This window comes from Mytilus trossulus, chromosome 9 (genome assembly GCF_036588685.1).
Source record: "Mytilus trossulus isolate FHL-02 chromosome 9, PNRI_Mtr1.1.1.hap1, whole genome shotgun sequence".
In the NCBI taxonomy this organism is placed as follows: domain Eukaryota; kingdom Metazoa; phylum Mollusca; class Bivalvia; order Mytilida; family Mytilidae; genus Mytilus; species Mytilus trossulus.
Genome location: NC_086381.1, coordinates 55,701,838 through 55,726,934, shown reverse-complemented (window position 1 = coordinate 55,726,934; position 25,097 = coordinate 55,701,838). Strand labels below are relative to the sequence as shown.

The following is a 25,097-nucleotide window of genomic DNA, read 5'->3' as shown; positions in this document are numbered from 1 at the left end:
CATTTGTACATTTCATCATGTTTATAGTAGTAATCATGGTAATAGTACATTGCATAAACAAGAATTGAAGATAAAAGATATAATCCATTACAATAAAATGATGATCTGACAACATGATTCCCTTGTGTTATAGACAATTTAACAGGGATGATTCATTCTGTAAACAATGGTTAACAAGTCCTTGATCTGGAAACACTGTCAGAAAAGTTTGTTAATTGTTCAGAGAGATAAGGATAATAGATTCCATAGAGAAACAGGCTGTGAAAACATTGAAAATAGTCAACAGTTTCTGCAGATTTAAATGATACTAAGGTACTATACATGCTAATGTTTGTACTTGAAGCTAATCACATGTTCTTGAAGCTAATCATAAATAAATGGGTTCTGGTTTTAGAACATTTGGAGTATATCTTATATCAGCTACTTTGGAAGTTGTTTTACAGTAGTGGTATACATTATGTATTTACCACTGGAGATTAAATATAAACAACCAATAGTCAATCAATTTATTTATTTAAGTCGGAAAAAAAGAAAGATTTCCAGATAATTTTATTTCCAGCTGTGATACAATTGTAGCCTTTGGTTTTGTGTTAGTTCAGAAGCAATGAAATTTTATCATTTAGATCAGTTCCAGATATAATATCTGATGATGACATAAATTTTGGTATTATTCATATTGGTTTCTCCATCAATGTGATTCTTTAGAGTGTTTTTGATGAGGTATGGTATGGATGGAGTACAGACAATTGGTTTGATCTGTCTTCTCTCAGTTGTACATCATCAGGTATTGACTATAGCTAGATAGCTATATTTATACAGGGTTCTCGCTAAGGATTTTTTAAGGCGAGTCCAGGGACTCGTCATTTTTGGCAATGGTGAGTCCAACAGCAAGAAGAAGATTTTTTATTGCAATATAATGTAATATGTTAGTTTCCATGGCCTAACAGAGCAATGAAATGACATTAAATTCAGATTACTTTTAAACTGTTGCTATAAAATGATGGTATTTGTGTTTAACTGTTTATACAAAATATTTTAATCTTAATGCATCTATGGACTCATCAGTATTGAAAATTATGAGTCCAGACAGATTTTGATGAGTCCAAATGAAAACACGAATGAAAACAAAAATCCCAAATAAAAAAAGGTTGGTTTTCAATAACTAATAAATTTCTATGCATGTATACCATGTATACTATAACCTTATAGTCATGATAGTTAGTGTAGTATTTACACTTATCTTCAATTTTTGTTTGTGTATATCTTGTAGATAGGTGGGGATTTTATACATGTTAATAAAAATTTGTTATATGATTATTGGTCCCCAAAAAAAAGAATTACTATTAATATTGACAACGAACAAATTCTATACGCCTCAGATGACTCATTATAACATTATCTCTCAAATAAACATATATTTTGACTTACTACCTACAAATTTGTTAAAGGTAAGCTGTGTTCATCTATTAATTATTTTATGGAGTTGTAGTTCTTAATCATAGTAAATGTAGGAGCCCTTTTGCTTTCAATTTGAAAGTACAAATAATATGTTGCAGGGGCATTATGTTGTATGGACCTGTAGCTTCAGGTATAAGTCTTTTATTTTGAAATATAACAGGATGGAATTTAATTGTCATGAATGTCTTTGGAATTGTACGTAAATACATTACAGCTAATTTCCTAATGCATGTAGAAAAAAACTTTGGTTGGCTTGTTTGCTTTGCTTGTATATTGTACAATCATCAGAATAACACCCAATTAAATTCAAATATGATATATATACAGGTAAAACCATGCCTATATAAATTGTTTAAAGATGTCAATCTTATTTACAAAGCTTGATTAAACAGTTATAGAAACAAAGCAAGCAATCCATTGTTCTACATGCATTAGGAAATTAGCTGTAATGGTTAAAAATGATTGAAGTTATTTTTATTTTCCAAAGAGCAAATAATCATCAGGGTACCCTGTACATGCTGTTGAAATTGACAAATATTTACATTGTCTTAAAATTTAATGCATCCTGCATATATGAATATATACATTGTATTATAAAGCTGAAACAATATAAATTCCATACAGTAATGACAGTGGAAAAGACTTCGTACACACACAGTCAGGGGTACTACTCATACAAGTGTATTTTATTTACTTGAACAAGTAAAAAAATTATACACATATAAGTAAATTTGTAGGATATTTATACAAGTGATTTTTTTTTACTTGTATAGGTAAAAAAAAAATTGGCTGAGTTATGTCCCTTCGGCATTCAGATTTTTTTACTTGTATAGGTAAAAAAATCAACCTTTCTTCTTTTCTTAAGTTTTGAATATTTCTTTGCTCTAATAGAATTTTAGATTGTGTACCCTTTGCAGATGTCTTTACTAATCATTTAAGTGTAATTTCATGGACAATGAAAGTCCCATTTGTCTGTTATCTTCTAAACACTGCTCATTTACAAGCCCCAAAGGAGCAATTTTTGAAGGCCTTGCGCAAATATACAAGATCTTTGCTCAATCAGTTTCTTTGATGAATTAATGAGATGAAACATTGAACTTTAATGAAAAAATTTGAGCAAACCTGGGAAAAATCATTAAAGGCATGATTTTACACCTCAAAACTTGAGGATTTTTGTTGGATTGTAAGAAAAATTTACTTATACAAGTAAATTTTTCAGAAAATTAAGGGGAGATTATTCAAACATTATTTATTTACTTATATGTGTATATTTTTTTTCACTTCTTCAAGTAAATAAAATACACTTGTACAAGTAGTACCCCTGACTGACACAAATTTATGTATTTTAGATAAACTTAAAAATAGTTATCATGGTTATCACTCATTTACAACTTTTAAAGTGTGTCCTTCTGTAAAAGAAATTAATTGATTTAGACAATTTTAACGACATGCCTTGATTAAAATAATAACATCTGATCTATTTGTGTTGATTAACAACAGCAGAAAACCCATTTCTGCTGTAACCCTAATATCCAGAGACCAGACTTTCATGACTAGTTCTGACTTAAGTATGGGTTTCCATCATGGTCTGCCATTTATCAAGATCTGTGGGAGAGAGAAGGGAATTGGTTTTCATTGACTGAGATTATACTCACGTACGCTAGTTCATCAATATTGACGAATTCTCATGATTTATGTTTTTCAGACCTTTGTAAACAAACCAAATACAGATTTGGAGAGAAGAAAAGTACTTTGCTGATTAAAGACTGGAAGGTAATGCAATCTTTTATCTAATTGTACGTAAATAAGCAAAGTCGCACCAGTGACCACATTGGGAAAAAATATAAGGGGAGGTAAGACATGAAAGAAAGAAGTCGCATATTTATTGTGTGTTAATTTTTTCTGATATGATGTGATAATATTTTTTTTTTCTGAAACAGTAGCAACACTAAATATTTTATAGAGTTTGATAATGTTGAACTCAACAAATGCACATGCATCAAAAAAAAATATCTTTTAAAAAAAGTTAAAACTTAGTTTAGACGGGCTTCATCTTTGGTAGCCATGTACATGTATTATTTATAGATTATCGTTGATCATCTCAACGAGATTGATTTTCTCGCTTGAGCTGGTACAGCGAAAGTGAGAAAAGCAATCGAGTTGAGATGACCAATGATAATCTGTTTATCACTATTTTTACCTATGACGACGATGTCAATTTCATGTCAATTTCGTTAGCAACGCCACATGGCCTCCTTAGTTTCTAGCGATAATTTTTACATCTCAAGCGAGAAGCATGATATGAAAATTATCACAAAAAAAGATCAAAGGAAAAATGCACAAAATAGCGATAATGTTATTTACAATCTAGTCCACTCCTTTTATATTGAAGATGAGTGGCCATGGGATAATGCTTTTTGTGTAGAACAAATAATTGTGTTGTGTATTATCATGATAATTGACTATATAATAGATTACCATGAATAATGTATAGTGTATTGAAACTACTTTTTCACACTTTTTCCTTCAACAATCATTCATGTACCTATTTGTGCTATTACTTTCAATGAAACCTTTGTAAAATCTAAATATAGATTCCTTTTATATAGTATGCACCTCAAGTATTGAACATTGCCATTTCCATGATTTCATGAATTGAATAGTCTCTCTATATAGTCTCTATAGCTATATGCTGTTCAAATATGCATTCATTGGTTTTATAATGACCAATATGAAGCTAAATATAGAAATGTTATGGCACATATAAAATAGACATTTGATTGTCAGATTTGATTTTACCATGACCTTTTTGTTTTATTGATGATGAATCCGTTTCAATATTTGAAACAGACGACATACTATTGTAATTGGTTGAAACTGATGTTCATTTCATGGTAGCTCTTTTGATAATGTGTTCTCCTATAATTCATTAACTGGCGAAAAATTCAATACTGAATATATTTCACTTTATAAAGCTTTAAACTGGAATAATCGTTTATATTGGAAAAAAATGGTAGAGTATAATGATTATTGGTTCAATATTCCTATTGGAATGTTAAAATCTGCAACTTCTCTTTTTCCTCTACGGCTATGGTTATTCATCATTTGTTCATGTTTGGTCTAGTTTGTTCATATATATTCAGTCACTAAACAATGGCAGATCCAGAAATTTTCAAAAGAGGGGGCCCACTCCAGTAATGATTCCGTTATTCCATATATATAATCATCCAAATTTTCCTTCAAATGGTGAACCCTCTAAATCTGCCTCTGTAAAATGGATAAGCTTTGAAAAAAATGATTGATTATATAATCATGATAATTAGAAATTAATTATTAATAATGTTATCATTTAAAGATCGTCATTATATATTATTGATGATTAATGATGAGTGATGTCAATTATTATATTTGTGAGTCATGATTCATGAAATTGGTACAATGAATATCTATGTATAATATGATATATATACAAACATTGTATTGGTTCTAAATATAGATATTCAAAAATAAATTATCTGATATTTAATGGGAATTCATATTTTTAGAAATGCGCAAATCCTTCATAAAACATATGAATTAGATCTATTACTAATAAAGTTCTGTGAAAAATGACTACTAGACCTATAAATAATACCATGGTGGGTTCCTACGGTGTAATTTGACCTAAACCTGTGTGACATTTTATGTATAATATGTCTGAGATAAAATGGGAGTTGGGTGTGTCAAATGTCCATTCTTTAAATGTAGTGTAATTAGCACTAAGTCACAGCTATTGCATCATGATGTAGGTGGACATAAATATATAAATACAGTGGACCTTTAAATAGCCAAAGAATGTTAAATACACAAAAGAAATAGTTTATTTTTATGCGTTGTGAATACACCCACACATAAAAGTTTACATTTGGTATCAATATCATTGTCTATAACTTCCGTAAATGATTGTACATGTAGTGATTTTACATTAAATCCAAATTCTTCTTGAAATTTTGTAAGTGACATGTTTGTTAATTTTGTAAACTGTAAATGAATTTATTGATCAACTACCTGCTTACTTTTTTTTTTTATCCAATAAGGACTTAATTTTCTAGTTAATTTTTATGGTTTTTTTTTCTAATAACTAGTTAATTTTCTACTGAATTCACATGTTTTTGTTTATTTCCTGACAGAACATTTAATCTTTTTTATTTTATTCATGACCAGGTTTCATGAACATGTTTAACCCATATAACATATATTTATGTCAAATCATTAATCTTTTCATTTTGTTCTAATACTAAGTTGCTATACCTCTTAATTTGTCCATGTGATTAAATTTGTTTAGGAGAATGTTACATTAAACTCTTAGCAGGGAAAGCAATGATTATTGCATTATTAATTTCATGGAATATTTTGTTGTTGCTGAACTATATAAAAACAGAGAGTTCTACATGCACATTTACAATGAAAATATTTTAAAAGCAACTTGTGGTACAAATTTAAGATTAATTTACATAATTTGTGGGGGAAAATGTAAACGGCACATTATTCCAGACTCCTAAATATAGATCTGGGCTAGCTTGACCCCTAGATTTCAGTAGAAAATGTCTGTAGTGCTAATTAATGCAGTGATATTGTAATCTGTGGTATCCATTACGGCAAGCCCCTTGATGCAAAATGTTACACTTTTCGGAGTGTATGAATTCTTGTCCTGCTATCAGATGCAAGGCTGATCATGAGTTTTTGTCGAGCCTGCAACTTTTGTTGCAGAAAGCTGGACATAGAGATAGTGATCCGGCGGCGGCGTTAGCTCACTTCTTAAAAGCTTTATATTTTAGAAGGTGGACGACTTGGATGCTTCATACTTTGTATAAAGATGCTTCATGTTACGAAGTTTCCGTCAGTCACATGTCATGCATGTCAAATGTCTTTGACCTCATTTTCATGGTTCAGTGACCACTTGAAAAAAAAGTTCAGATTTTTTGTAATGTTTAATTCTCTCTTATTATAAGTAATAGGATAACTATATTTGATATGTGCGTACCTTGCAAGGTCCTCATGTCTGTCAGACAGTTTTCAGTTGACCTCGACCTCATTTCATGGATCAGTGAACAAGGTTAAGTTTTGGTGGTCAAGTCCATATCTCAGATACTATAAGCAATAGGGCTTGTATATTTGGTGTATGGAAGGACTGTAAGGTGTACATGTCCAACTGGCAGGTGTCATCTGACGTTGACCTCTTTTTAGCTCACCTGGCCCGAAGGGCCAAGTGAGCTTTTCTCACCACTTGGCGTCCGTCGTCCGTCGTCGTCGTCGTCCGTCGTCGTCCGTCGTCGTCGTCGTTAACAATTTACATTTTGAACTTCTTCTAGAGAACCACTGAATGGAATGGAACCAAACATGGCATGAATGTTCCTTATGAGGTGCTGACCAAGTGTTGTTACTTTGTAGCCGATCCATCATCCAAGATGGCCGCCAGCGGGGGACTTAGTTTAACATAGGACACTATGGGAAATGCATACAAATGACTTCTTTTAGAGAACCATTGAATGGAATGAAACCAAACATGGCATGAATGTTCCTTATGAGGTGCTGACCAAGTGTTGTTACTTTGTTGCCGATCCATCATCCAAGATGGCCGCCAGCCGGGGACTTAGTTTAACATAGGACCCTATGGGAAATGCATACAAATGACTTCTTTTAGAGAACCACTGAATGGAATAAAACCAAACATAGCATGAATTATCCTAATGGGGTGCTGACCAAGTGTTGTTACTTTGTAGCCGATCCATCATCCAAGATGGCCGCCAGCGGGGGACTTAGTTTAACATAGGACCCTATGGGAAATGCATACAAATGACTTCTTCTAGAGAACCACTAAATGGAATGAAACCAAACATAGCATGAATATTCATTCCTTATGGAGTGCTGACCAAGTGTTGTTACTTTGTAGCCGATCCATTATCCAAGATGGCCACCAGCGGGGACTTAGTTTAACATAGCACCCTATTGGAAATGCATACAAATGACTTCTTTTAGTGAACCACTGAATGGAATGAAACCAAACATGGCATGAATGTTCCTTATGTGGTGCTGACCAAGTGTTGTTACTTTGTAGCCGATCCATCATCAAAGATGGCCGCCAGCAGGGGACTTAGTTTAACACAGGACCCTATGGGAAATGCATACAAATGACTTCTTTTAGAGAACCACTGAATGGAATAAAACCAAACATAGCATGAATGTTCCTTATGGGGTGCTGACCAAGTGTTGTTACTTTGTAGCCGATCCATCATCCAAGATGGCCGCCAGCGGGGGACTTAGTTTAACATAGGACCCTATGGGAAATGCATACAAATGACTTCTTTTAGAGAACCACTGAATGGAATGAAACCAAACATGGCATGAATGTTCCTTATGAGGTGCTGACCAAGTGTTGTTACTTTGTTGCTGATCCATCATCCAAGATGGCCGCCAGCCGGGGACTTAGTTTAACATAGGACCCTATGGGAAATGCATACAAATGACTTCTTTTAGAGAACCACTGAATGGAATAAAACCAAACATAGCATGAATGTTCCTTATGGGATGCTGACCAAGTGTTGTTACTTTTTAGCCGATCCATCATCCAAGATGGCCGCCAGCGGGGGACTTAGTTTAACATAGGACCCTATGGGAAATGCATACAAATGACTTCTTCTAGAGAACCACTAAATGGAATGAAACCAAACATAGCATGAATGTTCCTTATGGAGTGCTGACCAAGTGTTGTTACTTTGTAGCTGATCCATTATCCAAGAAGGCAGCCAGCGGGGGACTTAGTTTAACATAGGACCCTATTGGAAATGCATACAAATCACTTCTTCTAGTGAACCACTGAATGGAATGAAACCAAACATGGCATGAATGTTCCTTATGTGGTGCTGACCAAGTGTTGTTACTTTGTAGCTGATCCATCATCCAAGATGGCCGCCAGCGTGGGACTTAGTTTAACATAGGACCCTATGGGAAATGCATACAAATGACTTCTTTTAGAGAACCACTGAATGGAATGAAATCAAACATGGCATGAATGTTCCTAATGTGGTGCTGACCAAGTGTTGTTACTTTGTAGCCGATCCATTATCCAAGATTGCCGCCAGCGGGGGACTTAGTTTAACATAGGACCCTATAAGGAAATGCATACAAATGACTTCTTTTAGAGAACCACTGAATGGAATAAAACCAAACATTGCATGAATGTTCCTTATGAGGTGCTGACCAAGTGTTGTTACTTTGTAGCTGATCCATCATCCAAGATGGCCGCCAGCAGGGAACTTAGTTTAACATAGGACCCTATGGGAAATGCATACAAATGACTTCTTTTAGAGAACCACTGAATGGAATAAAACCAAACATGGCATGAATGTTCCTTATGAGGTGCTGACCAAGTGTTGTTACTTTGTAGCCGATCCGTCATCCAAGATGGCCGCCAGTGGGGGACTTTTGAATGAAATTAAACATGTTCCTTTTCTTATAAATGAGGTTGTGTTGTCACTTTTAGCCAAATTTTATATTTTTTTATATGATTTCAAAAACCCAAGTAGAATCAGGTGAGCGATACAGGCTCTTGAGAGCCTCTAGTTCATGGTTCAGTGGTTATAGTTCAGTTTTTGAGTTTTGGTCTTTTTATCTAATACTATATGCCATAGGTCAACTATATTTGGTTTATGGAAATATTTTATGATCTTTATATCATTCGCACAGGTTTTATTTGACCCTGACCTCATTTTCACAGTTCATTGCACAGTGTTAGGTTTTTGTGTTTTTGTCTATTTTTCAACTATAAGTAATAAGTCAACTATATTTGTTGTATGTAAGCATTGTTAGCTGTACATGTCTGCCTGGCATGGTTGATTTGACCTTGACCTCATTTTCATGGTTCATTGGTCTTTGTTTAGTTTTCATGGTTAATGTTAAGTTCATGTGACAGTTTTTAATAAAGCTTTATACTTAGTACTATCAACATAATATCAATGATAATTATAGAAGGCGAGACATTTCAGTGTGTGCACTCTTGTTAAAAATATATATTTATTTAAGTATACATCTGCAGACAGTCATTAATAACTGACCATTATCAATTACCATCATACACATGTGTGATCTCAAAATCTTACAGCTGTATAAAAATGAATCAACTGTCATAGTTATATTTTGATAAGATGAATATGATAAAAAAGAAACTAAAAGAAAACAATTTTTGGGATGTTTTAAGTCAAATAATTGCCTTCTCACTATATAGCTATCAATTACTTTTCAGTGAACTACACCATACAATAGACATGATAGACATTCATAAGTCAAGCAGTTCTATTCATGGAGATAATCCTCACATTTTAAAAATACAATTGTAACATCATAATCTGGATATAGTTTCACAAAGGTCAAGAAATTTCATTAGTTGTAGTATATTGGAATTTGGACTCTTGATCTAAACAAATAGCGATTTTTTTTTCTAATTTTCAAGGGTAATTTTATACACCTTGTATTTTAAACATCTTATTCATGTAAGTATGTTTTTTTCCTCTCTCAATTTTTTTTTTATATATTTTGTAAAGATATTTATACGTAAAAAAGGAAGCTAGATAAAAAAATAAAAAAATAACCACATTGGTTCAAAGAATAAGGAAGTTGAGTAAGTTTGAATATTTTGGCGTCTATTTGTACACTTGACTCATACATGTACATTTTTTGCTGATAAGAAATTTGTTTATTTTATTTCAGATTTGAAGTTTAAAGGATAAAGATGGATTGTTGTGCATCAATTGCAAGAGCTTTGTTGATTTTCTTCAACTTTATTTTCTGGGTAATTATTTTATACTAAACATACATATATACATTCAGTGTTTCCCCCTCCCCCCCCCCCCCCCCCCCCCTATATTCCATATATACAAAATGATCATTTGCTGTTAGATCTGTGTTTTTTATTGGCAGTACAAAAAATGTTAGTAAAGAATGGGAGTTTTAATTTGCTATTTCTATATTTGCATATGTATAGCTTTAATTGTACATCATGATCATGTATTATCTTGCATTCTCCAACAATTTATAAACTAAAAATATAACCAAAAGTTCTAACCATCCACTCCCTAGAGGAATTAAAAATTTAAAACTAAATCTATTTATACTGAGTGTCAGGAAATTTTTAATTGAAAACAAATATATTTACCAACCATGCGAACTGTGCACCAACTTTGATAAATGGCATATGAACCAAGATAGTAAAATTTTAAAACATTTATTTGTATTTTCCAACATTTTTCTTTTTACAATATTCTCAGTCATTTGAAAACAGAAATTGTATTCATGCAATGAAGAATGATCCCCCATTTCAATTAAATGAGACAATTTTCCAGCATTGCTGAATAGCAACTAACCACCTAGACCATGTAAACCTAAAATCCACTTAGATTCACACTTGAGTGAATATAAAATTGAGAATGGAAATGGGGAATGGGTCAAAGAGACAACAACAGGACCAAAAAGGAGAAAACAGCCAAAGGCCACCAATAGGTCTTCAACATAGTGAAAAAATCTTGCACCCGCAAGTTTGCTTCAGCTGACCCCTAAACAAAAATGTGTACATGTTCAGTGATAATGGATGTCATACTAAACTCCTTAATATATAAATGAACTAAAATTAAAAATCATACAAGAATAACAAAGTCCAGAGACTCCTGACTTGAAACACACACAAAAATGTGGTGAAGTTATACATGTTTTTGATAACTCATCCCTCCCCATTACCTCTAGCCAATGTAGGAAAAAAATAGCCATTCTCCTTTCTCTTTTCAGATATGTGGAGGTGCCATATTAGGAGTTGGAATCTGGTTCCTTGTTGACAAAGACATCAGTAGCAGGATAGAGATTGTCCAGATTGATAGCGGAGATGACTACTTCAAATTTGCTGCCTACCTGTTCATTGCTTTCGGAGCATTTGTTTTCATTGTTGGGTTTGCTGGTATGTGTGGAGCTATCAGAGCCAGCAAATGTCTCCTTGGATTTGTAAGTACATGTATCATTTGAATGATATTTTTGAGATGTTTTTGCTGTATATTTTCTGTTTGTAACTCTTGTTCAATGTAATTTAGGAAATTTTTCTGCACAATGTAATTTAAGAAATTTTTCTGATGTTTTTTTGTTGCGAAATGAAAGTGCATTATTCTTACTAAAAGTTTATTAGTCTTTATTCTTATTCCAAAGTTCAGCATGTTTTAAGAATCATCAATAACCAATTTTCAAGTTTTGAATTGACCTGGCTGAGGAGAAGAAAAAAACACAACCTCTCACATGCAGGCGGCATTGCTACAACCCAACCTAGGCAGTAATGAAAAATGAGAATTATTATCTCTTTGTTGATTTTGTCACATTTTCAACTTTATTTTCTTTACAGAACTTAGTAGATTATGATCTTTGTGTGGTTTTTTTTCAGTACATCTTCTTTGTATTGCTGGTTATTTTCGCTGAGATTGGTGCAGCAGTTCTTCTGATCCTGTATAGAATGGAGGTAGGTATAGTTGTATAAAATTGACACTTAACATCCACGCTTTCCTACATCAATCCAAATTACGATAGAAAAAAATCTTATTCAGAAGACTTTGTTATATATACATTTTTACCATTAGTATTTTATTATACCCCCGTTTTCAAAAAAGGGGGGTATACTGTTTTACCTCTGTCTGTCAGTCCGTCCGTCTGTCCCTCAATCAGTCCGTCTCATGAAACTTTCGTCACATTTTTCTCAGGAACTACACATCCACCCTTTCTGTAATTTGGTATCAACATTTATATATGTCAGCCATACCGTGTGATGCGTTTTCAGTTTCATCATTCATCGACTTCCTGTTTACCGAACACTTGTATGATTTTACACATGATAGCCAAGTTGAAAATTTTTGTCACATTTTTCTCGGGAACTACAATACAAGGATTTCTGAAATTTGGTTTCAGGATTTATATAAGTCAGCTATACCTTGTGATGCGTTTTCAGATTCATCACTCGACAACTTCTTGTTTACCGAACACTTGCATATTTTTACACTATTGATATTATCCACTTGCGGCGGGGGTATCATCAGTGAGCAGTAGCTCGCAGTTTCACTTGTTGTAATTATATTACACATGATGATCACATTATGCTAGTTTTACTAGAAATTAGTAGAATTGCAATTGCTTTACATCAATCCAAGTTGTAAACATATATACATTGTGAGAACATGTGAATGTGTTTTGGCAAAGTCTGCATACATTTCAATAGACAATTTTTAATTTGATAAACATTTAAATTTGTGGTTCCCCTGTACCCACAAAATCCACGAAAATTTGTAACCAACAAAACCCCAATGAATCTACAGTAGTAATGGTCTTAATAAAATGTGCCTCCTATGCCTTCCTGGCATCCTTCTATTGGCCTCTAATCGGCAGCAGTATTTAACCTTACAAAACCCATCCTCTGAAGCAGAAACTGAATTGCATAATACAAACAAACTAAGCCAAGTAATATAAACAAAATCAAAACATGGACTCAATTGATCAATGTTGACACGATATTCATCTATTTTAAGTAGCTGGATTATTTTCAACTCGATAATTATAAAAGCCAGTGAGTAATCAATAATCAATAAACTTTTAACAGATAGGAAATATACATTTCTGTCACAAGCCTAGTAAACAATTCTGATTAATCTATTGTCAACAAAACAAAAAAAAATGTATTATTTATTTAAAGGTTACATGACATTGGATGATGAGGGTCTGGAATCAGGATGGGAGGATCCTCATTTCTTTAGTTTTTCCTTTCTTTGCCAGGTTTCTTAACTTTATTTTTTAAACTTTTGCTCATTATTTGTTATTCTTTAAATTTCAACACCCTAATGTCTGTATTTTAGGTTTTTGATGGACTGTTTTTTTTTCAATTCATTATTTTTTATGCCAATTTATTCACTATCCATAAACCCCATTTAGAGCCTCTGACATGCAGTGGAGTTAATATTCCGATTGGATTATCTATTCAATGTTGCAGTTTTCATAGAATGAAAAGAAAAAATATGTAACATTGATTGGCTTTCTGTCATTTTCAATAGTGAAGAGTGAATAATTTATCGGTATATTGAAAAAGTTGTTGAGCTGTGAAATGTTCTTATTATAAGTGTTTTCTATTGATTCATGCCTGTTGTGTTTAGATATTTTGTTTTCAATTTCATTAAACTAATGAATTTTAAATGTCAGCGCAAAATTTTTAAATTATTAGAAGTGCAGATAGTTCCAAGTATTGTGAAATTATGATTGGGGCAAGGTTGAAATGCTCAGTTTGTTGTTGTCATTCACTTAAATCTTATGTAACAGATTTTTTTCTCATATACTGTATGTAATTTCCTGAGGTCATTTTAGGTCACAGTTTTGTCACTTGATACCGTTTAAGAAGTAGAATTCTCATAGGTTTAACAATTTCTTTTTATTATAATTTTGTTGTGAAGTGCTTTCTGTTTAGGCAGATGATGGCACAAGTATTTTTTTGTATATTTATTTGCATAATATTTCCACTAAATTGTAAAGATTGATATTTGTTTATGTATTGTAATGTTTATATTTGGAGAAAACAAAAGAAAGTTCTGAAAAAGAAGTATATTTAAACTTCAGACAATTCTTCATTCTCCAACTCCTAATCCTTATTAATATGTCAGTTATGCTTCAATTAACCTTCAAAATGACAAAAATTAATGATGAGAATTAAAGTATACTTTACTACTGTCAGAAAATCCTACAGGGGTACAAACAGTAAGAAGATAGATATTCAATTTAAGCAATTGATATAAATGCAAAACAAGTTTTGAATATATATGTAATACAAATATTTTTTTTTCAGGTAGAGGACAATATTGTTAAACTGTTACAAGAAAATATAAAGAAGAGGTATGGTGAAGAGACTGTAAGGACAGGATGGGACTTGGCTCAGTTGGAGGTGAGGACTTCAGGCAGAGATCTCTATGGATTACATCATTGTTCTCCAAAGTTATAATTGTGTACCCCCACTTTAAAAAAGGGGGGAAGACTGTTTTACCTCTGTTTTTCCATCCTTTAGTCTGTTGTTCTGTGATTTTTTTGGTCATATTTTTCTCAGAAACTACTTTACAAGGACTTCTGAAATTTGGTTTACGGTTTATATAAGTCAGTTATACTGAGTGATGCGTTTTCAGATTCATAACTCAACAACTTCCTGTTCATCCAACACTTGTATAATTTTACACATGATAGCCAAGTTGAAAATTTTTGTCACATTTTTCTCAGGAACTGCAATACAAGGATTTCTGAAATTTGGGTTCAGCGTTTATATTAGTCAGTTATACAGTGTAATCTGTTTTCAGATTCATCACTCACCAACTTCCTGTTCACCGAAATATTTTGGCGGGGATATCATCAGTGAGCAGTAGCATACAGTTTTACTTGTTCTTTTAGCATCCTGGTGCTCAAGGAAATTTGTAATGCCATCTTGTTTCTAAAAACTGTTGCATCACATCCATAATTTAATCTATAAGAAAACCAATTCATATAGCATCACATTCTAGAAGTATAGCATGACATTACCATGATGCTTAAAGTCCCTATGGAGAAAAGTCGTCTGGTTATATGGAACAGAAGAGGCCATTTTGTGTGACTGTATTTTCGATACATACGAATAAAAAAGATAAAAACTTTTTCCTGATTCATCACCTTATGAGATTTTTTAGTTTGATCTAAGCAAATGACCGTAAAATATATTAGAAAAACCAAGGTTATATAAATTTTATGCACCCCTAGTGCATTTCTTGATTTATCATCATCAAATGGGAATAATATATGAAAGATGAGGATTTATAAAAGCCATAACAGTTGAAAAGATATATGCCATGTATGCTAGCCATGGGTACTCTTAAATATTCTTAATGACTGAATCACATAAATCTGCTTATATAAAGGTCGAGTGGTTAAATTAATATGTTGTTGGTATAAAGTTACTCTCTACCTATTTATAATTCGAATCAGGATGGTTATTAGTTATTTAAGAAATAATTCATTGGGGCTTGAATATATCGTGATTTTACCACGGGTTGGCCCTTTATGACAAATATTTTACCCTGAGCGATAGCGAGGGGTAAAATATCGGCATAAAGGGACAACCCGTGGTAAAATCTAGATATATTCAAGCCCCCATGAATTATTTCGATTCTAATAGGACAAATACAGCAATTATTTTGGATCGAAGCGCTCTAGGTGATGGCATTATTTGCCGTTCCTATATATTAACGCACTATTAAATTGACGTAAAATAACGGAGCAAACTGAATAAATGATGATGCTTAAACTATTTATAATAACATATTTAGATAATTTTAGATTAATCTAATTATTATTGTACTTATATGTCTCATATGTATACAAAAACGGCTAATATAACTCATTTTAGCATCATTTGTTAACGTTTCCTTGTTGTGATGATTTTCCGTTTCACAAGCGTGTATTTTCCCGTAAATTGCTTATATTCTGACGTCACTGTTCTATGACGTCGAGTCGCTCATTCATTTAAAAACATATGACGTGGGGGTACAATGGGAACAGCCCATGAAATATATTCATATTTTACCACGGGTGTGTACTCACAGCGTTTGAAGGACGTCATGTTAGAATAGTTATTAATTTTTTTTTTTTTTAAAAACTAATGAATATTGTAATGAATTGTTGATTTATAAAATAAAATTAAGAATGGAAATGGGGAATTTGTCAAAGAGAAAAAAACAGCTGAAGGCCACCAATGGGTCTTCAATACAGCACCAGGAGTGTATATTGTTGTTCATGTTGATATACAAAATAAAATTGAGAATGGAAATTGGGAATTTATCAAGGCAATAACAACCTGATTTAAGAGAAGAAAACAGTCGAAGTTGGCCCCTCAATAAAACTGTGTACAAGTTCACGTCACAGTAAACTCCAAAACATATAAATAGTATAATATATGCTTATTTGATCTATTTTTAGTTTGAGTGTTGTGGAGCAGTCAATTCTATGGATTATGACAATATTACTTACTCTTTCCCAGGAAGCCAGGTATGTAAATAAACATTTTGTGAAAACAACAAAAAACAAGGCAGTTGCTAGCATCATCTTGCAGTCTAGATAAATAAGAATATTCCTCAAATAATAGTATTAAGATATAGAGGTATAAAAAAAGGTCAAAATTCTAAACTTTAAACTTATTCTTTTCTTCTAAAAAAACAAGTACAAGTTGGGACCATATCTGACAGTACAAGAAATATACACATGTATTTTAACATAATAGGTTGTTTATGTCAGATCATGATTGGTCCAAATGAGCATGAAAAAGTTTTAAGTTAATTTTTTTATGCATTAACGATTGTATTAAATTGTATGCAAATAATGTGAACAATCTAAGCAAATTAACTTTGACCTTGTTTTTTCTTAATTTCTCAAAGCTAAAAGTTTGTAAAATGTACATGTATATATTTAATTGAGAATGGAAATGGGGAATGTGTCAAAGAGACAACTTAACCAAAGATCAAAATTAGTCCAAGGATACCAATGGGTCTTGAACTCAACAGGAAAATCCAGTACCAAGATGCAGGCTTCTACTAACCCCTACACAAAAATGGGTACTAGTACAGTGATAATGGATGTCACACTAAACTAAACATTTAATTGAACTAAAAATGTAGATGCATAGTTCACAAAAATTTAAAAATATTTGTTGGCTATAAAAAAATCCTTTTTTTCAAAATTCCAATAGAATTTTTTCAATGATTGAAAAGAAAATACAAATGTTATGTCAGCCATGCAGTTGAGAGGAAAAATAAAGAACTGAAGAAGGCCAATGGCCAAAACGTCTCTAAAAATTGGTTTATTGATACAATTATATAAAAAAAAAATTATACAAAAGTGATCTGATTCAATCTGGTTCAACAGATACCCATAAAATGATAGTTATTACTTCTGCAACACCTTTGCCTGATCAGTCAGTTGACTGAAATATATTGTATTTTGTACATAAGTAAAACATTTAACATTCATAACTATCAATATTTTTTGTTTCAGACTGTTCCTAATACTTGTTGTAAATTGTCAAACAGGGAAGCTGCTTTAGATGACCCATCAAAGGCTACACCTAGCGATTCAGCTAAATGCTACAATCGTGATGATACAGACATTAATACGGTATGAAAACAAATACTGTAAATTCAGAAATTTAATATTGTGTGCATTTATTATTGCGATTTTGTCATTTTAGTGTTAAAAGTGATTTTAATTTGCAATATTGATAAAAATCCTGTTTCATTCGTATACAAAAAATTCAAATTGGGGGGTTGAAACTACTCTGATTATAACCCTGTCGCATTTTTCACAATAATAAAAAAAAAATGAAATAATTTCTGAATTTACAGTATAACAATATATCATATTAATAGGCTTTTGTCAAAATACTCACATTCTTTTGGATACTTACCTGGCAAATTAATGGTTTTATATGCCCCATATCACAAGGAGAAAAGGGGCATAATTAAGATTTGCCTTTCCGTGCACAAATACATACTATAGATATGACCATTCCAGAATTAGTTTCTGTTTGCTTACTTAAGTTTGCTTCAACCAAATGATCTGAAACTTATACACAATACTAATTAATTACCACCCCAAGCATTTATAGCATTTTGGTGGTGTCACTTTCACAAGTACTGTTCTCAAGTTATGTCCCGTTATCATTGCAAAATTTACTGAATTTGCAGTATATTTTAAAGTGAATTTGTTTCTACTGGAAAAACCTTGAGATAAAACTAAGAATGAAAATGGGGAATATGTCAAAGAGTCAACCCAAACCAAAAAGCTGATAACTGATGAAGGCCACCAATGGGTCTATTAAAAAAAAAATCTAAATCTTCAAATCTCTGAACAGGTAATGGATATCAATATTAACTGTAAATTCAAAAATTGATTGCATGCATTTATTATTGCAATTTTTCAAGAATGGACAAAATCCAAGTTTAGTTATTGAGATATTTGAAAAAAAAAACTAACTATATACAGATAGATCTATGTTTCAGTTATCAGAATGGGAGTTCTAATTATTTTGATACCTATATTCAGTCACATTATTCTCAATTCTAAAACCTCACAATAGTTTCTGAATTTGCAGTAACACATTTGCTACATGTATTAGAATTAGTAGAGCTAACCAAGAGGGTTGGGAGACAACTGAATCAGGTTTTCCTTGAATCATAAGTGGACCAAGACTTAATGAGATGTTCTTTTATATATTACAGAAAGGATGTAAGGACAGTTTGAAGGATTGGGCCCTAAAACACAGTACAATTATCATTGGTGTTGGTATTGGTATCGCTGTACTTGAGGTAAGAATGTATTCTTTATAATTAAACAATCATTTTATTTTTCCCACAAGGAAAGCTGCGGGGAGGTGGGATATAGAAATAACTAGGGGGAGGGGGGTTAAAGAAATGACTAGGGTGTCCCGTCATCTGTCCTGTATAGTATTGATTGATTGATTGTTGGAGATTTTATGTCACTTTTAAGCATCATTTGGGCTGTTTCATGTAGCCAGTATTTATTGGTGGAGGAAGCCGGAGTGTCGGAGAAAAATCACATACCTTCGATAGCAAACTTAAAATTCCGGTCAATTAAGTCCAGTGCACCTGCAGGAGTGGGGTTTAACTCATATGACATAACCTCATTGTTGTTTGGCATGTGATTACAGCAGTAGAACAACTTAAACCACTTGTCCATCAAGGCCCTTAAGTATAGGAAACACTCGTCCTACATTTTTATTAAGTTGATATTGAAGGTTTATATTATAAGCAATGACTCATTTCAATACACAGATCAGTGTCAAATAATCATGTAATTTAATGATTATTAATCATGCAATAAAAAAAGCTATACATACCACTTGGAAATGTAAATTATAGGGAAAATCTTATTATAAGTTCTCTAACTTCTACATTTCTTATAGGACTGCTATGAATTTAAAGTAAAGATTTACGTCAGCAAAGTTTTGAATGAGTTATAAAATCAATGCTGATCAATTATTTTTTCTGGAGTATTATCTCTAAAATATAAATTCAATAGGTAATTGGTTTTTAGCACTCTTAGAAATACAAATCAAATGCAGGCATGTCATGTTATTTCTCAAGTCTGTATTTGCATATAGTTAAAAGTAAAATTTACTAGTTCAGTTAATTCTGAGTATCAAGCAAATAAGCATAATATGCAATCAATTGAAACTCACAGTAATCATTGTTTATTTCACAGATATTCAGTATTGTTTGGGCCTGCTGCTTCTGTAGAAACATTGGAAAAGACGACTAAGATCTAAAGACAGATTCCCCACCTTAAAACTTACAAACATAATAGAGTTTTATTTTTTTGTATATGATTTCCAAAGTCAACTTATTTTTCTGTAGTCACATCTTTCTCTTAAGTTGAGATAAGAATATTTTATTTTTTATAGTAAATCAAGAAACAAGTTATAGTTTAAGAACTAAAGTTATTTTGAATCATATGTCCGGAGCCTCTGTTGATCAATGCCATGAACAATATAACTTCATTTACAGAAATCATTTAAAACCTTAGTTCTGTTCTAAAAGTGTTGTCTTAAAATTAACCTTCATATGATATTATTTTTATATTTACTGTTGAACAAGATGTTTTATTTTTATGTATTCAATAATTTTATTGGTTACAGTAAACCAGTTTTTGTCTAAAAATACCATGACATTGTTATATGATTTTATGTGTATTTTTAAATTAATATTAACTTTATAGTAATGCAGTTGAATACTTTTTTTTTTTTTTTTTTTGTAGATTGCATGAAATGAATCTCTTATTTAAAGTTCAAATTCTCATGTTTTTGTTACATACAAATATTGGGACAAAGAGGCATATGCATTGGGCATGATATTTTTCGTCAAACCTAATACTATGCTTGTGATTGGAGTTTTACAGGGTTAAAGTTTCATAATTCGATTTAATTAACATATAAGTGATATTCATTTGAAAATGATTTTAAAAACATACAAATGTACTATTAATATTTTGCTGTCAAATTTTTTATTTTATTTTTTCAATACTATTTCAAATGTTACTTTGATTTGTTGAAAGTCTTCAAAGCACACTTAAACTTTGTTCTTGTTATTTGAAAAAAAAAATGTTATAAGAGTCTTAAGGAAAATAAAATAATCTGTAAAAAGATATTTGAAAGGTTTTTGAAAACAGATTGTTAATCACAATACCATAATTTCATTTGAAGAACCACCCAACTCATATAATACTCAAGTGTTAGTTTTTTAATGTCTTGATTCTAGTGTTCTGTAAAGTGTGGTTTTTGCCAAAGTTTGTTTTAATAATAGAATTCTTAAAAAGTTTGCAACGTTTTTAATTTTGATAAAAATTGTGACCAGCTGGATGTCACATAAATAAAAACTCACTTTTTAAATTTTGATGGCATTATTTGTAAGTGGCACTTCCTGAAATCGTAGTAATTAAACTTGCATCTGTGTTAATTGTCCAACAGAAGCAATAATAAATGAACATTATAATTTCTGAATTTACAATACCCAAACGTGTTCTTAAGCTTCATTGTTGCTGAATCTTACATTCTTTAAAGATAAAATTTTATGCGCTGGGAGTTTATTTTTTGTGTTTTTATTTAATTGGAAAAATGAAACTTAGCGAAAAATTCACACTTTACAGTTATTTGTGATATAAATGATTCTACTTTTGCTGAGTAGAGGAGAAATCACAAACATTATGATTCATAGATTTTTTCATGTTTTGTTATTATTTGTTTTCATTATGCTTTGAGACATTTTTATTCTCTGCCACATTGATAGATTCAGCTTTTTTCTGCTAGATATCAAAATATTCTGTGTATTGCAAATTTGATATTGACTTATAAGAATAAGTAATTGGTTATAACTTTTAATGAAAATGTTGAATGAAATATTACCTGAAACCAATTAGAGCTTCACATTAGATGTTTTATTAGATATTTTCTGTCATATGAGGGGTTTTAATAGGAATCTCATTATTTTTGTTATCAAATACACTCCAATTTCTTCTGATCATTCTATGATAATTTGGTTTTCTATAGAAATTCATTTCCAATTATTAAAACTTTATTTATGAATGACCTTTCATTAAGTTGCAGTATGAATTTAATGTTATTTCTGTCTCCCATTTTAAAACCAAATTATGAATGTTATTTTTATTTGTTTGTTCCTTTCTATAAACATTGTTATATTGCAGCAGTTTTTAATTGAGTGGTTGTAAAATAAGTAAACAAGATCTATGTTAATGAATGTTTAAGGAGATATTCCTTAGCTAAGGGACCTAACTCTTACATCAGTAATGTGTTTGCATTTGGCAGTTTCATAGGTGCTTTGTAAACATTGATGTGAAGCAGAATTACAGAAATATTTTAAGGTCTCTAAGAAGCTTGGAAACTATTTATGAAATCTGGTAGTTAAAAACATAGCAGTGATTTTTAAGAGTTATGTCCCTTAATAGGTCTACCTCATTAATAGCTTTATAGATGATGGTATATTTTATCATATGTATATTATGCATTGTATTTGTAAAGGTGTTTTGTCTTACTATAGATTTTATAACTGTTTATTGTTCTTCTCACAGGGTAACTTGAAATATTTGAAATTTTAAAGAAACATGTTGTTAGTTGAAGTTGCAGGGCAGGAACGTTGAATTTGTTTATTTTTCTCTAAAGAAATTTTAGATTTTATCAAAGGTGATTTCAAATTTTTATTCTCAAAGGTCAATTAAAATAAAAAAATATCCAGGTGTCTGTCACAAAATATAGTAAATAACAAATTTAGAAACAGTTGCAAAATTTCATTAACAGACTTCTCTGAATCAGTTTTGGCAGAAAATGTTTGTCGATATTTAAAGAAAGTTTCATGAAAATAAGATTTTGTTCTACTTGGTTTTTTGTCACTGATGTTTTACATTGCAATAAGAGAAAAATGATGTAAATATTTTATTTAATTGGAAACTGTAATTTCTAAATTTAGAATAGAATTATGCTTACATATATTTAGCTAATTGTTAATATATTAAATTTAACATGTATTTTATAATTCATCTGTGTGGGCAGTTGTTAGGTAGTGAGGATTTTAAAATATATTTGTTTGCGTTTTTTCTGACTGACCTTTGAAAAGTATCGGAAAGTATATGAAAAAAGATTTTTACAGAAAAAGGGAAAGGAAATAATAATACAGATTCCAGTTGGGGAAATGTTCAGTCAGAAAAATAGTGAATGATTATTTTTGTCCTGAGTAAGATTGTACAAAGATTAACCAATAATTGAATATAGCTTGCCTTTTTCTAGTCAAGATGTGATTAGTTTCTTAAAGGCTATATACCAAAGTAAATTAAAGCCTCGTAAAAACTCGATACCTCATATTTATGAAATATATTTATAGAATTTCAGGTATGTTTTCTTGTCAATATGTGTTAGAGAAAGTTATAAAGACAAAAATATATGTATATTTGGTGTTTTTAGAAATCGTGAAAACAAAGCATTTAAATTTCAATTTTGAGCAGCTATTGAGAAGAATTATGAAACGGCTATTTTGTTATACAGAATTGTTTTAAGTGTTGTGTACTTTTTTAAGTACAAAATGAGCACATCCACTACTGTATTGCACAGATTAGAAGATTAAATTTTGCAATTTTTGATGTTTTTAGTCGAATCAAGTCCAGTAACTCTGCTCATCTGTGGTTAATCTCTAAGTAAAAGTCTTAACATATATAATGCAACTATTATCACACTGTCGTAGTAACTGGTCAGCATATAGCATCCCATTTAAGTCAATATAAATTATAATATTTCAAGTTTAGTCACTGTCAGTTAAAACCATTGCTAGGTATTTTAATCATATTGTTGAAAAAAACACTGTCCTCAATCATGGTGATACTGGCTAAGCATAATACATTGTTCATGTTTTGGTTCTTGAATGAAGTTTTAGGAACAGCTATATCTAAATAAAATGAATGTTTAAAATGCAAACAAATCTTATAATTTTTGTGTAATTTTTCTATTAAAACAAAAGTAACATCTTTGTAATTATTGAACACATAAAAATCAAGATTTTACACGGTAGCCAATTTATTTCACTATCAAATTATAAGAAAAAATGTCTGTGTGTGTCACAGATTAAAACTTTTATTACACTTAATTTTTCTCAAAGTCTGAAGAACAGACATCTTTAAGTACTGAGATATTATAAAAGTCAGCATGGTTGTACAATTGCCAGTTTAAAGTATATAATATAGTCTGATAAATTAAATAGTTTTGCCTCTAGATCTCAAAATATTTTCTGAGTTGTGCCTTAAAATAAGCATTTTTACTTTTTTTTAAAGTTTACTTAAAGGTTGAAAAGGGTAGCTTCATAATTTGTTAAAACTTGTGCCATTTGAGGAATTATTGCATTTTGAAATTCTGTAAAATTTTTGAAATGTTTATGGAAAGAGAAAAAGATCTGAAATATTTATGGAAAGAGAATTTATTTATTTAATGTAACAATTTTGACCTTCATTGCATTTTTTCCATTGCTTTTCAAGATTGTACAGATTTTAGATATAAACAGTGCATGTAAATAGGCTTTTAATTTTAATTTAAATTTTTTAACATGCTAAATTATTGTATTTATGGGAGATCTTACAAGATTCATTTTGTGTTCAATTTATTCACATGTGGAATAGGTGCAGATTTTACTTTAGAAAAGAAACAGTAAAGATGTTGCCTTTAACAGGAGCATCATGTTATTAACAACACATTGTTTAGTATCAAAGATACTTGTTGAACCATAGTTTGCATGGACTAAGAATTGATACCAATTGATGTCCCTCTAGAATATTGTTTTTTTTTAATCTTTTATTTGTTTTTCAATAGTCAGGATTTTACACACCCCATTACACTACCACCTGACAATGGTATCAAGGGGTAAATACAGAATATATAAGAAAGAAAAAAAATAGCAATATACAAAAAGAATCTGACTAATTAATTTTTAACAATAAAAATATTTTAGGTTACATATAAATTGTATTTGATTTATCTCTCCTCTCTCTCTAGAATATTGTTAGATGCCTAACCCAGGTACAGAAGATATGTTTAAATAAAATATATTTGAAAAGTCACATTTAAAAAGAAGGTTTACTATTTACATACTTACAAGTATGACATATTCTCACAGTAAATGAACAGTTGTTTATTTTTTACATGGAAGCTTCAAATGACAATGACCCCAAATTGAATGAATTTTAATTCAATAAAAGTTCTTTTAAATTGGTAAATGTTTTGATAATAAATTAAATGAAACAGGCTGAGGTCAAATCCCCTAGGACATATGCGTTTGGTAACTTGTAACTTGATGATTTCAGTGGCATCCATTGGTCTATCTATTCATACATATTACCATGGGTACACTATATTATGTAAACAAAGTTTTGTTCAATTGATCATCAGAAAAATTTGATATTTTTATGTGAATCTCAGTTCTTTGCATAATACTTGCTCAAAACTGGAACAACTTTGGTTTCAT

General features: G+C 31.1%; 1 protein-coding gene across 2 annotated transcripts in view; it reads left to right on the top strand.

Moving 5' to 3' along the window:
* Nucleotides 1-20,073, top strand: part of LOC134684015 (CD82 antigen-like) — a 32,682-nt gene extending 12,609 nt beyond the window's left edge. The window contains exons 2-10 of one of the 2 annotated variants that reach the window (XM_063543311.1): nt 3,164-3,231; nt 10,204-10,285; nt 11,275-11,484; nt 11,912-11,990; nt 14,349-14,440; nt 16,492-16,560; nt 17,563-17,682; nt 18,786-18,872; nt 19,789-20,073. In XM_063543311.1, the coding sequence (XP_063399381.1) occupies nt 10,226-10,285; nt 11,275-11,484; nt 11,912-11,990; nt 14,349-14,440; nt 16,492-16,560; nt 17,563-17,682; nt 18,786-18,872; nt 19,789-19,845 (774 nt within the window). In that variant the 5' untranslated portion in view covers nt 3,164-3,231; nt 10,204-10,225 and the 3' untranslated portion in view covers nt 19,846-20,073. The remainder of the gene's footprint in view (nt 1-3,163; nt 3,232-10,203; nt 10,286-11,274; nt 11,485-11,911; nt 11,991-14,348; nt 14,441-16,491; nt 16,561-17,562; nt 17,683-18,785; nt 18,873-19,788) is intronic. The other variant, XM_063543312.1, reaches the window with a different exon arrangement.
* The last annotated feature ends 5,024 nt before the right edge of the window (nt 20,074-25,097 follow it).